Source organism: Pygoscelis adeliae, unplaced genomic scaffold (assembly GCF_000699105.1).
Source record: "Pygoscelis adeliae isolate BGI_AS28 unplaced genomic scaffold, ASM69910v1 Scaffold425, whole genome shotgun sequence".
NCBI lineage: Eukaryota > Metazoa > Chordata > Aves > Sphenisciformes > Spheniscidae > Pygoscelis > Pygoscelis adeliae.
In genome coordinates, this window is record NW_008824775.1 from 590,979 (window position 1) to 607,916 (window position 16,938).

General features: G+C 34.8%; 1 protein-coding gene across 1 annotated transcript in view; it reads left to right on the forward strand.

The window, feature by feature from the left end:
- REV1 (REV1, polymerase (DNA directed)) overlaps positions 1 to 16,938 on the forward strand; it is a 52,509-nt gene that overhangs the window by 15,358 nt on the left and 20,213 nt on the right. Inside the window, exons 6-12 of the mRNA XM_009323835.1 lie at positions 728 to 1,440; positions 3,303 to 3,410; positions 4,932 to 5,048; positions 9,814 to 9,943; positions 10,951 to 11,079; positions 11,757 to 11,911; positions 14,322 to 14,441. Of these exons, the coding sequence (XP_009322110.1) occupies positions 728 to 1,440; positions 3,303 to 3,410; positions 4,932 to 5,048; positions 9,814 to 9,943; positions 10,951 to 11,079; positions 11,757 to 11,911; positions 14,322 to 14,441 (1,472 nt within the window). The remainder of the gene's footprint in view (positions 1 to 727; positions 1,441 to 3,302; positions 3,411 to 4,931; positions 5,049 to 9,813; positions 9,944 to 10,950; positions 11,080 to 11,756; positions 11,912 to 14,321; positions 14,442 to 16,938) is intronic.

Sequence of the window (16,938 nt, forward strand, 5' to 3'; positions counted from 1 at the left end):
TTGTTACAAAGTTAGTTTTTTGAATGTAAACTTTGCCTCTACACTGTCAGAGTAAGTAAATTGCCAGTGCACTTGTGGCAGAATACTTTGTATGCTTAAAAGATGAAAAGCAGTTTGTCTGGGTTTTTGTCAAAAGCTAAGAATAGGTTTGATTTATAGAGCCTGAACAGATTTTTCCTCGAGAGAAGATAAAACAAATCTAACACAGTAGCCTAAATTAATCTTCTAAAAAATGGAATTTTTCTATGTAGACTTTCTTTTTTTCTTTTTTTGTTTGTTTGTAACTAGATAAGGAAGATCACATCTCTCGATAAAAAGATAACTCCTCCTGATGGTTTGCGTATTCCTGCACCATTCATGCTGTCCATGGTAGTACAGTTCTGTTAACAAATAAATAATTATTGTAATTCGATTGGAGACTGCTGGTCAAATTAAAGGCCTTGGAAATAGCTTTTCTAATGTGAGCATGATTTTGGTCACTCCCATGTAAATTCCTGGTAGTGCTGCGTTAATAATACACCAAATCTGTGAAATCTTTTGTACAGAAATACAATATTTTGTGACTCTGAGACGGCTCAGAGTTTGAGATAATTGTCTCAAGAATGTAAAAACTACTCAAGTATATACAGATAACAGTTAGGAAGATAAATACTTAGCACTTGAAATGACCTGTAAATGTGCCTTTTTTATAAAAGATATGGTATTAAATAATCATAATCTGTTTCAGAAATCATATTAAAAAGTGTGAGATGGAAAACGAGATCACACCCAATGGAATAAGTTGCTGGAATGAAGAAAAGGAAGAGGAAAGTGACGATTTTGGATTTACGGAGCTGGAGCAGATCCTTCCCGGACGGAAACAAAATGGGATTCAGTCTCACAAAGACAGCACTGCCATTTTTAACGGACACACACACACTTCTACCAGTGCCTTAAAGACACAGGATTGCTTGGTGCCCTCCGGCAACAGTGTTGCAAGTAGGTTCTCCCCAGGCCCTGTGCAGGAGGAGGGGAAGACTGAAAAAGGCATGGTTGACTTTAGAGACTGCACAACGCAGCAGTTGCAGCAAAGCAACAAAAATACAGACTTTTCATGGAATCCACATAGGACTATGAGTAATTCATCCTCATCTTCATCTTTGCACAGTAATGCTAAAATAAATGGTGCTCACCACTCCACTGTTCAGGGGCCTTCAAGCACAAAAAGCACTTCTGTACCTACTCCTAGCAAGGCAGCTTCCTTACCTGTGTCCAAACCTTCAGATTGTAGTTTTATTTCTGACTTTTATTCACGTTCAAGACTGCATCATATATCAACATGGAAGTGTGAATTGACAGAGTTTGTCAACAACCTGCAGAGAAAAAACAGCGGTGTCTTTCCAGGAAGGGAAAAATTAAAAAAATGGAAAGCAGGCAGGTCTGCACTTAAAACTGACGCAGGTAGATACTTGTTTAAGAAGGTTTATGTTGAGAACGTGCCTTATATCTTTGTTTGTACATTAAATGTCTAACTGAGACTAAGTAGGTTAGTATTTAATATTCACATAAAAGTCAGGCTATCTGGAAAAGCTTGGTGACTTTGATGCACTGAAAACTAAAGGATCTAACTACTTTTGGTTTTGTGTGTTTGGGTTTTTTTAACTTAAAATGTGACTTAATGTGATACTCTGGTCTATATTCAGTTCCTCCTTGTAGAAATAATATTCCTGACTTTACCAAGATATGTGGAAGGGGAAAAAATACTATATATATATAAATACGCAAGTCTGTAGTTGCTGTGTGAAAATCTAAAGGGAAAAAACAGAAGAAAAAACCTTGCTTCTTATAGTTCAATGTGAAAATTTAAAAGATGAGTAACATTTGGAAGTGAACTAAAATTTTTTTTTTTTTTTTTGTTAGTAAGAGTTTTATATACCTCTGGGTCTGTTTAAATGGGTAGCAGCGTCATATGAGACTTCTGAACCTGGCTTGTGACAAAAGAGAAATTTTTTATGTCATTACATCAAGGGCCATCATGAAAAAAATGTGTAATTCATGAGAGGCAAAGCATTACAAGTGTAGATGAAGTAGTTTGCATCTTTAGAATCTCATTTACAGTCTTACTCAATTAAAAGGCTAGCTCTGTACCATCAAAGAGATTCTGACTCTGTTGTGCTGTAAAAATATTCACTTGTAATCATATGAAAATATGCTTGACGATAAATTACCACATCCTAAAAAATTATTGTTAGGTAAGTAAATTAACTGATTCTGTGTTTGTGCTAGGACACCCGAGTTATAAAACATGTTAGCTTATGAACTACCCTAATGTGGGGTTTTTTTTCCATCAAAGTATGGTATAAGCTAATATATTTTTATTTTCTCTTTGATTTGGCCTAGAGTATTCAAATAGTTAATGACACTGTTTCACTTGACAGGTAGCAGCTTCTTAAGCATTAAATTGATCACTTGATTTGTAAATATGCCCTTTATAAGACAGTCCTTACTTTTCAAAGAATGAGTTCAAATGGTAAATTATTAAAAAAAGGAAAACACTTTTCTGATTACTCAGTAGTTAACTCAGATGTTAAGCAGAACAATTCACTTGATGTGTTGACGTATTTTTGCACTGTTACACTTTATGCATTGTTCAAATTAAGATTTTTGTTGTTGTTGTTAGATATAGCCTCCTTTGGTAGGTCAGCAACATAGACATGCAGACTTGAACTTCTAGGATACTTGACACAAGTATTTCTAGTGCTTTAGGCATGTAAGTTTTTCAGTCTGGAGCTATCTTGCTCATCTTTGCTGAATGTTTGCATGAGTGTAGGTACAGAAATGACAAAATCCAGTTGCATGGGAGGTTTACAACTAATTTTGGTGTGTTTCATGAAGAATTAATGGTAGGTTTTAGTGCAGCTAAACTTTTTTTATCTTTTGGAACAGTCTTCTGATTAATGAACAAAAAGGAGTGAAGTTCTCTGTTTCAGATTCAGTGTTAACATAGCAAAATTAAGATCCAGTTCCCACAGCGTGCATTAATCTCCTTGGGTTGGGGGAACTTGTTAGGTAGAAGGTGTTAATTATGAGAAAATAAAATGGAAACTTTAAATTGATGCATTGTTTAGGCTGTTTGTCTACTTTTTATGTTTACATTTCTCTGAAAATTTTGTAAATGTAAATATCTTTTTGGTGAGAAGAAAAAAAAATCTTTATAATTTAAGGTGGTAAAAACTTGGTAATAGTCCTTGATGACTACTGTGAGTAGTACCAAAGTGTATAAATTAGGGTTCAAGTTTTCTATTGGTGTATCTTCATACTAGGTAATGTGTCTGTTGCGAGCTCAGCCAAGCCACAGAGCTGTATAATGCACGTGGATATGGATTGCTTCTTTGTGTCTGTGGCTATCCGAAATAGACCAGATCTCAAAGGTCAGTATTTCATTCTACATGTTACAGTTTACTCAGTAAAGCCTTTAAAAACAAAACCAAACTTGCACACTTACAAAATGAACTTTGCATGTTAATCTTTTTTTCTGACGTCTTTGATAGTCAGACCATGCAGCTTTCATATTCCTGCTTACTTTCTCACAATCCAAAAGCAAGTGGAAGAGAGAACTGGAATTCTCTTGCTGTCTTCTCAGTATCTAAAGTAAGAAGAGAGAAGTAAAATCTGGAGTAACCATTCTCTATAGCATTGCACGTATCTTACTGAGACTTAAATCTACCATATTAGAAATTTGAGATCAAATTCTAGTTGTACCAAAAGTGGTTTTTGGTCACTCTCTGTTTAAAAAAAAAAAAAAAAAAAAAAAGGGCTATCCTAATAATTTTCCTGAAGTAATGTAAGGAGTTTTGTTTAACTAGAAAAGTGGAAAGGTCAAGGCTGAGAATTAATCATCTCTTTGCCTGATTCATCTTTTTCAAGGGAAATGTGCTTCTCCTTCCCTTTTCTATCTAAGCTCTTATATATGAAGTATTATAAGACCTGGAAGATGAACGATTCAGTTGGCATTGTCTGAGTTGTGTGATCATCCTTAGGGCATAGGAAGAGTTAGTGGAGCACCTGAGAAAGTCTTGGTGATTTTTTTTTTTTTACAAGTGTACCATTCAGAAATGGAGATACTAGTTGTTCTGTGCAAACACTGAACTTTGGTGATGCACAAGTCTGAAGACTTGGTGCAGCGGTGACCATCTGACACCCAGCTATCGTAGACCTTGGGAAAGAAGAGTAAGCTGTACATACAATTCCTTTGCTCTCTTCTGTCCAAAGGCAGGAGCAACTGAATCAAAGATACTTCTGGTATGTTTGGGTCTTTAAAACTCTATTTCCTGCCAAGTTTCAAATTCCATTACTGGAATATAAAGAACCTAGGACTTTTCTGCAAATATTTTTTCTGTTCCACGGAAGTCTGCCAGAACTTTTAGTGCATAAATTAGCTTCCTGTAGAAAAATTATGGAGGTGTTGATGCTACTAAAAAGTGAAAAGTTTACTAAATACTTGATTTTGTACAGTTAATTAAACAAGTGGAACTGCGTGTGTTGGTATGTGTGTACTCTTCTAATTTACTTTAGCTAATAAACATGATAAAGTATTTAAAATCAGTACAGTGTTTGCTGTGTCTTAAACTAATGGATCATTAGGGTGTTGGTGAAGTTTCACAGCTTCCATTTATACTTGTTATTAAAGACAAACTAGTATGGCTGTATTTTCACTGTTTAAAACTTTTCTTCTTTACATATGACTGCAATTAAGACAGCAAATTCATAGTTGCAATGCAAAGTCACTTTCATAGCTGTTTCCTCCTTAATGCTGTAACAGTGTATAAGCTTGAAAGAAATTATAAAAAAATAAAGCAGACATCTTTATGATCTTACCCTAGTTGTGCTATTACTAAAATGTAAGCTATTACAGATGTTGACTTATAAGCACATGCGTTTCTTCTCCACAGGAAAACCAGTAGCTGTTACTAGTAACAGAGGTGCAGGAAAGGCACCACTGCGCCCTGGTGCAAACCCCCAGCTTGAACAGCAATATTACCAGAATAAGCTATTGAATGGCAAAGCAGGTACAGATAAGTCTGTTTGTTTGTCTGTATGTTTTTAACTTTTGTTATTGAAGACTTTTTCCTTAAAGTTATTAATAAGTGCACAGTGGATAAATCTGTGTTTTTCACATGGGGGATTTCAGAAAGGAAATGTCTTTGGACAACACGGTGCTCTGTGGCCTCAGTAATAACATGCCACTGTGACTTCTTGTTAGTAGCTTTGCTCAATATGGGTGAATTATTTTAGAGTAATTTTAGGTTTTACTCACTTTCATTGTGGTTGAGTATAAGATATAATGTTAAGTAATTACTTAAAATAAGAAATAAATACAGATTGTCCAGGATCACGTCGTTCTGAGTAAGTCTATTATAGAGAAGAAGGTACAAAATAAATATTAAAAGGCTACTAAAATTCTTTTGCTATAGAAGTAGAAATGACAGCACATGGCCAGTGAGAAATTGATTGTTTGAAGTTGGCTTTTGAATTGCATATGTACATTATCTGTGTAGAATGAGTTAATTTGGGTGGTCCTTAGAGCATTTAAGGTTTCTGGAAAGTGTGCAACTTCCATGAGTTCTGTCTCTCCAGTACTTTGTTTCCTCAAAACCAGGGCATCTGTCGTAGTTTGAGAATTCCTTACTTGCCTGCAGTAATTTAGAAATTTGTTACTTTGTGTCCTCAAGTTGTAGTATATTAATGTAAACAAAACATACTTTTTATTAACAAGTTTTATTATTATTATACTGCCTGAACTGCATTTAGTATGAGAAAGTGTATTGCTAAACATTGGCAACTTGTTTCTCTTTTTTCCTCCAATGGTCTGCTTAATCAGCTTGAAACTTAGTTTTTACCACGCAGTTGGTAAAAAGTGCATATACAAGGGGCAGCTGCTATTTAATTTCAGTTTAGATTTGGAAGTTGAGTTTCTCCTTTGGCCCTTGTATATGCATTTTTTACCAACCTTGTGGTAGCAAGTACTATTGTTATAAAGTTTACACCTCAGTGAGTTATTTTGTTGATAGAAGAGGTGGAAAAAGACAGGTTGTTCTTCCATGGTTGTTTCTGAAATGTTAGTACTTTAAAAAAAAAAAACACCACCAAACTAATCAATTCTGCTAATTTTCAAAGATATTTGGAAACAAGGTATTACAGGAAGTTATGGCATTTTTTTTGTCTTTTTGCAGTAGTTTACGACTGCAAGTAGAATATATCTACTGAAGTAGAATACATGTTTGTGGAACCCACTGGCCTTTAACTTTTTAGGGACTTTTCAGCATGCTCCAGACTTAGCTTCTGCTGTGTTGTTTGCAATGCCATGTACAAGTGCATTACAAAGATAGCTGTGGTTTTCATGGAGTTGGTTTTTTCTGTAGTATAGCTTGTGTATGAACTATTTATTGGTAGTTCCGTTTTATACAGTGACTTCCTAACTTTTATTAGGACCTTACACTGGATAAGGGTGTGACTTCATACAATCAAGTGATGTTTGGAGAGTGAGGCAGTTAAATTACAGAAGTTTAGGTGATATCTAGCATGTTCTTTCTGATTCACAAATTCAGTAGTATCTCTTCTACTATAGTTATTGCTTAAGGGTACAGCAGATTTCAGCCTCATTGTATAACAAACTCAGTTTCTTACTGCAGCAGCTTTTTCTGGATATCCACACATTCATTTCTTTAACTTCAGCATCCAGTCTCACTGGCTTGCACAGAGGCAGGCAGCTCTTTCTTTCTTGATACTTAGTCTGATTGTGCAACCTATTGTTTTGGTGAAAGGATTTTTTCCTAACACTCTTTTTATAATCTCTATCTCATTAGCTGCAGTTCAAAATATTTTTTAGTCTCTTTATTAATTTTTATCTCCATGTACAATGTTTTTATCAACAAAAAATACAACCTGTTGTTTCTGCTTGCATTCTCATAAGTACATGGCTTGTCTTCCTTTTGGAGAAAAGAAATTACAGTTAGTTATGGTCTTAGATGAAAAGATGGAATTGCAGGTTAGGCTTTTCTAACATCACAGTATCTTAGAAAGTGTATGTGAAACATTTCACAGCATGTGTTTAATTGTGCCATGCCAGAGGTAAATGTGGCCCAGTAGGCACATGTATCACATGAGTACTTTTTCTAAAATATCAAAAATACAGAATGATAAATTATGCTGTTAAACATACACAGTTCTGTTTGGGGACATGTTATATAAATGAAATAAAAAGGTAGTTGGGACCAACTTTGTACACGAGCATATTTTTACATCCATGCTTCAACATGGAACCCACTTCATTTTTTGATGATTCATGCTTTCCAGGCTGTTCTCTGATTTTGCCTTCTCCAGGTCTTGCTTATTAGAAAAAATGTTCCAAATTGAAAAACAAACAAACAAACAAAAAACCCCCAAATGAAGCAAAAAATAAATAAACAAAGACAAACCCTTATGAATCGCTTTTGACCAAATACTGAATTCTGCTGCTTCAGCTACTTCTTTTTTTGCAAATTACTTCTTTAGTGATACTGGTTCCTGCCTTTGATCTGCATTGCTAGACAAATATCTAGTGTCAATAGAATCTTGAATCTTTTATGAAATACTTTCTTTTTCTCGTTTGAATTCATCCAAAAATGTATAACTTTTAAATTTAAAAACTTGCTATCATTCTCACCCTAAATCTCCAAATTGGAGATAGCCTTTCTGGGTAGTAGAAATTACTTCTCTACATACGTGCCATCTTTAACATTCATGTTCTAAAGATAGAAGATTCACATATGTTAATCAGGATTCATAGTTTGGGGTCTCTTTTCCATGGCCAGGATGCCCAAGATGTGAATGTTTTCTAGGCTTCCTTTCCCTCAACCCTAGTATCTCCCTTTTTTCATTCTAAAGAGCAGCAGATTTTAACCATCATATTAGTCACAGATTTATTCTCAGCGATTTCTTTTTCACAGACTTGGGTCCTGGCCTCTGATTTCTCCATCCGTTGCTCCACATTCACCATGTGCCTGTCTAGTTTCCCAGCTTTTGATGAGAGGTTCTCTACCTTGCCTTCCATTGAGGACAATGTGTTCTGCATTGCCCTGAATTTCACATGAAGTGACTCCATCAGCTCATGGGGGGATCTGCTCTGCTGCGATGTGGAAAAAGTCGACGAGTCCAATGAAGATAGACAAGATGACAGCATCATCTCAGGCCAGGGCACAGGAAGGCATGGACTAAAGAAATTGTTCTTGTCATTCTTATCTTTATTTGGGGCATAATTTTGCTCTGATTTTCAGTTGCAGACATCTTAGGTAACTTACTGAGCTCATCATACATTAAAATATTTAAGACATAAAAAGGTGCACAAATATAGCAGAAATTCTGAATAAAAGCAGTTTTTCACATGAGTCAGGCTCTACCCCTGCTGTCTCCACTCACTTATTGCAACACTTTCTCTGGGCTGATAACTAGTCGTATGTGCACATAGCACCATGTTTCCTTTCAGTCAAATTGTCAGTGTGTAAGTTGTTAGTACCATGAAATATAATCAGGCATTGTGGCACTCTGAAGAAAACTCCCTGTTTATTATATTACAAAGGTGCATGGTATTAAATAGACTACAGTAATGAAAAAGAACTATAACATATATATTGGATTTCATTTTAAGTAAATAGAAGCTTTTTGTCTGTATGATACCTTGTTTTGATGCTGATGGGGAGTTTGGGAGCGCATAGTAGTTTTTGCATCTAGCCATTTTTTCAGGCTGATGTAGATTTAGACTATAGGCATGTATCTTTCAAGGTTTACATACTGTGAAAACCCAAATGGAAAGGAATAGAAAATGACTTATTTGATTCCAGTATTCAGTGTCATGGAATTCTGTTCTAGTACCTAGTATCTAGTATGCAGTGGGCCTGGAGGACTCTTTAAAATTTATCTAAGAGCATGCAGTAAAGTTTTATAGAATTAGGGAAGGTCTGTCTCATTTTAAGTCTGGGGTTGCAGTATTTATAATAGTATCATTTTGATCCAAGATAAATTTATGGTGATATTTGAAAGAAGTTAACATATCCTAATAAGAGAATTATTGGGAAGTAACAGCAGAAGTTTTGTCAATCAATATCGCCATAAGAGTGTTAAAGGAAATACAAGTTTCTAGCTAGTGTTTTTTAATTTGAGCTAATTAGCATTCTGGTTATTTCACTTCTTAAAAATCACTTTGTGGTATCTAGATTATTAGAAAAATAGTTTTCAGTAAGAGGTTGTCAGTATGATAAAAAGTGGGTCTGTATTCTGAATTTAATTTCTGTGTTTTGGAAGTAGTTGTGCTTTTTATAAAAAGGAATGTAGTTAAGGTCTTCTTGTTCAGCCAAGCAGTTGGTAAATTTTTGAGTGTCTTGTATTTGTTTACAGGATATGATGTAGCAGTTAGCCTCAAATGTTTGATCATTTTTATTGTCATTAAAGCTAACTGAGATCAGTCTTTTACAGTATGTTGTATGTAGTGACCAACAAGCTGCTGTCTAGTAATTTGGGGGAAAATAGAAACAGAATTTTTCTGTAGCATAATATTCTTCTCAATAATATGTACAGACGTATCTGCAGAGAGAGATTACTATGGGGGGGTGTCTGTGGTTTTTTTTTTTCTGGACCATGATATGAATCAATATACTATTAAGAACCTCTTCATCAACAGGTAGCAGTATAGAAATTATATGAAATAAAATCCATAATTTTTATTTTATTCACATTCATTCTGTTGAACTCTTAAGAAAAATAACATAAAACCAAATATAAATATTATTTTCCAAGCAGAAATTAGAGTACCTGATAAGCTGGACTCATCAGTCTGGGAGCATCCGGATTCCACACATGTGAATGGAGCTGACTTTGATCTCACTGTTCTGTCCATGGCTGAAATAGCTTCTTGTAGTTATGAAGCCAGGTAGGTAAAAGTTACCTGTCAGGTTGCTTGAAAATCTCATACAGATAGGCATAAAATGCCCAAAAGTAGCAGCTGTTAAGTCAGTTTCTTTAAGTTTATCTAGAGAGGAAATTTTTTTAATGTTTTCAAAAGTTGTAGTTATATAGGTTGTTAGAATTTAACACAAGGTCTTCCCTATGGATGCTGCTGCTTTTTAAACTGCTTAATAGCTCTCAACCTAACCTACATGTTACTTGAAACAAAACCTGTTAAGGAAAACCTCATGCCATTCACTGTGATATTGTTGATTTCATAATGTTATCTTCACTTCTTTGTATCAAAATTGCATTCTTTTATGGAATTAAGAACACTTTATTACTGAAGGTTTTAGTTAAAATCGGACATTAAGTGTGATTTCTAAACTTAAAACCATTTCTTGCACAGGTAATGTTAGGCATCCCCAATAACATAGCTTATAAATGTTCAGAATATGAAACAACTTGTTATAAATATAAGCACGGTGTTAGAAATATGATTTTCTTTCCTGATGGAAATAATAGTCCAGAAATTACTCCTTCACTGGAACGTTTCTCAAGCATGCTAGGATAGGCAGGCTTATATTTGTATCTCAGAAACTTAGAGTTTGTTTATTATGAGAGCATAATTTTGTAAGCTTGCACAGTGGAATGTAAGATCCAGTTACCTTAGTCACTGTAGTATATGCGTGGTTTTAATTTGAAACAGAAGATAGCAAGTAGTGCTTTCTGGAGACCTTTCTTTGTCTTAAGCATGTTCCCAAAGGCAGGCTGTCCATGCTGCATGCCTGAATATTATACAGCTAATTCAAATACTCTATTTGCAGTTATTTTTCTTACCTATTAAGTTGCTAGCAGTTGGACTGAATTCCTTTTTATTGATAATTCATTTTTGTGGGAAAAGACTAATACTTCATTCGGAAATATCCCATACTAATTTGTGGAAAAGTTGGTACTGTGTTTATTTGGGTTTTTTTTATTATTTAATTTTAGACAAGTCGGAATAAAGAATGGAATGTTTTTTGGCCAAGCAAAAAAGTTGTGTCCAAATCTTCAAGCAGTTTCGTATGATTTTGATGCGTACAAAGAAGTTGCGCGGACAGTATATGAAATATTAGCAAGGTAACATGTGCTGTTCGTTTACATGATCTTTCATGGTAAGGTTATCAAGCATATTTTATTTGCCATTGCTGAATGCCATTACTCAATCTAGTATTTCCTTCTCCATGTTGCTCTTCAGCTTCAATAAAGTCATTCCTATTTGAGATCTTCCTTTTGTAGTATTTTTGTTATTTTGGGCACGGTGCTGCTTCTGAGCATTCTTTTATCTTGAAGCCAAATCCTGTAAACAGTCAACATCTGACTTCCAAAGGAGTCATTGTTAAATTTTTTACTGATTACACCATGAGAAGCAGATCCCTGCTTAGTAGTGAGATTCTTCCAAGAGGTTTTTTTTGAGTAACTTAAGAATGGGTTATTAGAGTAACATCTATTAGCAACTACTTTCTGGTTTAAAATACACTTGAACAAAACTGGAAATTTGTTACTGTCAATGAAAAATAAGTATTCAACTCCTTTTCCAGCTGTTCCTTTAAAATCATGATGCATGTTGAAATTAGTCCTACATTTGTAATGTTACTGTAATTTGCTGTTTTAGCATTTTTAATATGTAAGTGATGTGTGATACAAAATAATCAGGGAAATGCCACCACAAAAGGAAGACTTTATTTGCGACATATTTGTTTTAACAGATGGTGAGCTGTTGCTGGTGTTTCACCTCCTTTACTTTGTGTTGATAGCTATACTCATAACATCGAAGCAGTCAGTTGTGATGAAGCACTAGTAGATATCACTGAAATCCTTACAGAGACCAGATTGACTCCTGATGAACTTGCAAATGCTATCCGCACCGAAATCAAAGCCCAAACTAAATGCACTGCTTCTGTTGGGATGGGTAAGTACCTTATTTCATTTCTGTTTCCAAGCAGTGCCTGCTATTGTTAGGTGTATCAAAGCTATGTAAGATTGCTAAAACTCTTAAGTGTTTGTGCGATATGGAATATATTACCATTTTCATTAAATTAGTGTAAACAGAAATGCAAGAAAATCTTCAGAAGTGGAAAGTTTTAAGCAAAAACTTATAAAATTGCTATCACTTCTCCTTTGTTATCTGAACAGTATGCTACAATTCCATCTGTATGATATTCTTACATTCATTTTTATGAAATGCTACTGTATTTTTCCAGTAAATAGAAAAATGAGCACAGCTTCTGCTCCTTATCAGGGATAGCAGTAAGAGTTTATGGGGTGGCATGATTTAGCATAATTATTATAAGGTATTGAAAGCAAAGATTTGTGTGATTTGTAGTAGGTATTGTGTATGAAATCACACATCTGAAAAGACTTCCCTGATTTCTTTTCACTTGGCCCTTTCCTTTCTCCTTTGTTTTTGTCCCTAATTAATACTAGAGTTGAGTATCTGTAAATAAATATACTGAGTGTATATAAGTGTATGAAATCCACTTGTGAGACAAGCTGAAATTCATTACTGTAAGCAGAATTCTTCCTTTATTTCTGATGATATCATAGTACAGGACTGTAATTCCCTGGACTCCTGTTTGCATCTTGTTTTGAATTGAAACACATTTGTATTCTCTTTTATATGCTTATTTAGTGTGTTTGTTTTTTCTATAGAAAGAGCGGAATTTTTAAAGCGGAGTTTTTAAAGCGTTACTTTCTAATCTGATACCATAGTTCTCTTGCTGATTGAAAGAGACAAATACCTATGAGCAATTTTTTTTTTTCTGATAATCAATTTGTGTGAGATACTGGAAAATAATTTTGGTATCCTTTCTAGAAATTCATATGGTAGGTACACTACATGGACTTTGTCTCTTCACTCATAATTCATTGTTAAGTAAATAAATCAGAGGAAACAATTGTACTATTACATGAATGTAGAGACCTTATTTCAAAAACATGGTCTGCCAGAAGCATACATCTTGTGTAAGTGATTTATATGTTGCTCAATGGGAAAGTTATACCAATACAATAAAATGTAAATCTGAATAGATACTGTTACACCATTGAGATCTCCTCTCAACACCATTGTCTGATTAGAGAGAAATTAAAAAGGACAGGGTTATGCCAGTGGAATAAATTTAATTTTTACCCTAGAGATTTTAGTGGCTAAACTAAACTGATTTAAACAACACTAGTGAAAGATTAAACACTCATCTATAAACATCCTGTATCTTGGTTTCTCATTTGTTAAATGAGGTATTAGTTTTTTCCTACTTTACTTCGGTGTTGTGGGAATAATACATTGCAGAAAGTAAATCACTGAGATTTCATGGTATTAGAGGCTATGTTGGTATGTCTGAAAAATAAGAGGATCAGAAATCTTCAGTACTCTATAGACAAAACATGAATCCCCAAAGTTTAAATAGGAAATTGAATGAGGAATCTGTCATTAATTGTTTCATCAATTTAACCTCTTGGGAGAAACAGTGCACGTAAAACTCTGTTATTGTTCTTATTGACTAAAATTTTAGAATAGACAAAAAGAGTGTGAACATAGGTGGGAGGAGAAGAGCAACAGTAACACACAGTGCTCTGAGTTGTGAATTCCCCTGACCTTTTATCAGTTTGGTTTATCTTAGAACAGGGTGTTTGAGTGGCAATAATGAATCTGTTTGGGTATCATTTCAGAGATCTTGCTGGCTGGGCATGAATAAGCCTATAAACAGGGAGGAAAGAATGCTCAAATAGGTCTTGTTCCCACCACGCTTTATGAGTGCATATAATCATTTAATAAAGTCATTGGATTTTTAGTGAATACTCAGGCCCAAATATTAGCTTAATTCCAGTATTTCACATATAATATACTTGATAGAATTGTCACCTAAGTATTATTTACATTGACCACAGTGGATTTTTTTAAGTTCTGCAGTGTTAAAATACTACACTTCTAAATTTTCAGCCATTTGCACTTAACTGTTTATCTCTACCTCTACATGTGTAGAACATAACAAGACAAATAAATTCAGTGTTCTTAGTGAAGTGTCCTGCGCTTATTTGTTGGTTGTTTGGGGTTTTTTGGTGGGTTTTTGTTTGGTTAGTTTTAACTTTGCAATTGCAGTTACCACTACAGTTACACTGCTGTAATCACAAATACTCCTAGTTGCTAAGTTGGAAATAGATACTGCAAATATAAACTAATATATTTCATTAAAGTCTTTATTATTCTTTGTAAAAGACAAAGAATTTAACTATACTTTCTGCATTTTTTTCCTTGACTGTTGAACTGCGGCATTCTACTTGAGAAGTTACCACAGACATACTTTAATTTGTTGTTTTTACAGGTTCCAATATTCTGCTGGCCAGAATGGCGACTCGTAAAGCAAAACCAGATGGACAGTATCACTTAAAACCTGAAGAAGTGGATGATTTTATCAGAGGGCAACTTGTTACCAGTCTTCCAGGTACTCCTTTCTTTTACAGGACATTTTGTCTCCTGATACTAAAGCACTTTCAGCTACAAATCTGTGTTCTGGATCAAACAAGTTTAGATGCTATTCTATGGTTATGATCCGAAAAAAGAAGATACACTGATTTCTGAAAACTTCTGAAATTTCTGAAAATCTCTGTGACCTTTTTGTATCTTTGAGAAACATCTTTTTTAGCAGAATTTTACAGATCACACAGCATGATCTATGGAAGAAGCTCAGAGTTTAGTATGTTATGCAACCTTATATTCTTTAATAAAATTACTTAGATGAGTCATTTCAAGTGAGTGCTAGCTTGCTGTATCATAATGAATGTTAAAATAGTAACATCAGGTACTTAGCACTGAGAGAGACAGGGTTTGCTTAGAACTGAGAACTAGCTCAAGAGAGTATTCTTTCTAAAAAGGAATGTATGAAGTCAGGAGTTCAAAAAAATCATGCAGATGCCATAGCAAAACAGAGAGCATATGAAGGGGAAAAAGGAGAGAGGGGAGTTTGTTTAACCTCTGCTGCATCTAAGAAACTCTTTGAGATTTGGAAGAGAGTAAGGACAGAAGGAAAATTAAGAAGTAAAATTTGCCAGAGGATAATGTTACCAAACTGGAGAAGTGTTTCAGCTTGTAACGTGACCTGTACTAGAATGGCTGACAAATAGGAAGGTGGAAAGTAAGGCTACTGTGGGAGTATTACCGCTGTTAGGCTCTGCATCCAGCTATAGACAGTTTTTGGTTTGGGTAGACTTAGAATACACATTAGGCATTTGTTACACAGGTAATTTTTGTGTGTGTGTGTGTAAGGGTCTTTAGTCAGTGGTATACTGCAAATTGTGACAGAATGTGTTGATTCTTTTAAAAAAAAACAACAGGTTTGTCAAATTCTAACTTTTTTGCCTAGTTGTCTGAAGAAATGATTGTGACAATGATTATGATTTATAATTTGAAAGTATGACAGTACTAATAATTTTATGAACTGTTTGCAGTTTCAGCCAAATCTTACTAAGAGATAGAAGTTCTACATAATGTTTCTGGAAGTTTTGTGAAAAAAGACAGCTTGACAGAGGAGAGTGATTCAAATGAGTACATCCTTTGAGGGACAGGCAGGCAAAATTCAGCTATTGTACATTGTGGCAGTAGTTCCCAGTCATCATACGTATAGCCAGAGTACATGTTTTCTGTCCTGCATTCCTTGGTCAGGTAGGAGAGGGAGGGGTATTTCAGTAAGGGAGAACTGGAGCGATTGAGTGGAATGCCTGTGGACATAGAGAAGACCAAGGAGAAAGTTAGAGGGCAGGAAAGAAGCATTTCTGGCCCATAGGTTTTAGGGAGGTTCTCCAAGGCACAGCGGGATTCGCAGAGAGATGGCAGGGAACTGGAGTTACTGTGGTGGGAGAGTGATAGACAGTAAGGGCATACGGAATACACCTGTATGAAAACAGGCTTTATTATATTTTTTTATTGTTTCAGGAAAATATTTAAAAGCATTGTAAGCTAAAGTGTTTCCTGGCATGTAACTCTGTATTGTACTGTTACTCAATACTTTAGTAGTATAATGTGACACAGACATAGTGCAAAAAGTGCTGAGTAAGTACTCATTTATGCTTTGTATGTTAGCGATGAGCTGAGCTCAGTCTGCATGTGAACACACATATTTAGTGTTAAATGTTCAAAGTAGTATTTTTCTCTGTTTAAGAGAAAAAAAAAAGAGAAGGGAAACAAAAAATAGACCCTCAAATGGAAAAGTGGTAGGAATAGCATACATAGTGCAGGTTTACCAGAAATTCTCTTTATGTATCCCCTTCCATGGCCAAACATAATTTACAGCACAGCACCATTTCTCTTTGGTATAACTTACAGGAGATATTTTTCCTTCAGAAAATTATTCATATAGTACTGTGCTTTGACTTGAGTATTTTACAGTTTTCAGAATTCACTTGCATGTTCATAGTAAAAACTTTTTAGTGTTTGTGTCAATAATGCCAGCTAGACAGAGAAACAGATTATGAAAGATAGATGTTGATTACCTGAGATTTCTAACTTTTGCTGACTTTGGTAGTGTAAACTCATAGGACTTATATTTTTTGGAAGTAACAGGCCACCTCTCCAAAACCCAGAAATACACTTAAGTTTATCACACTTATATATGTGCCGTTGCCATGGATATCTACAATTTCCAGTGCTTGGTAATTCAAAGCACAAGTGATCAGGTATGCTATCACTTCTACTTGAAATACTGTTCTTCTACCTAGGAAGCAGTGGAACAGTAGTCAAAATATTTGTTGGTTTTCTTTTAGATTAAATTACTTGTATATGATGGCAAAACATATTACATATTAGAATCATAGAATCATAGAATCATTAAGGTTGGAAGAGACCTCTGAGATCATCGAGTCCAACCATCAACCCAACAACACCATGCCCACTAAACCACGTCCCTAAGCGCCTCATCTACCCGTCTTTTAAATACTTCCAGGGAT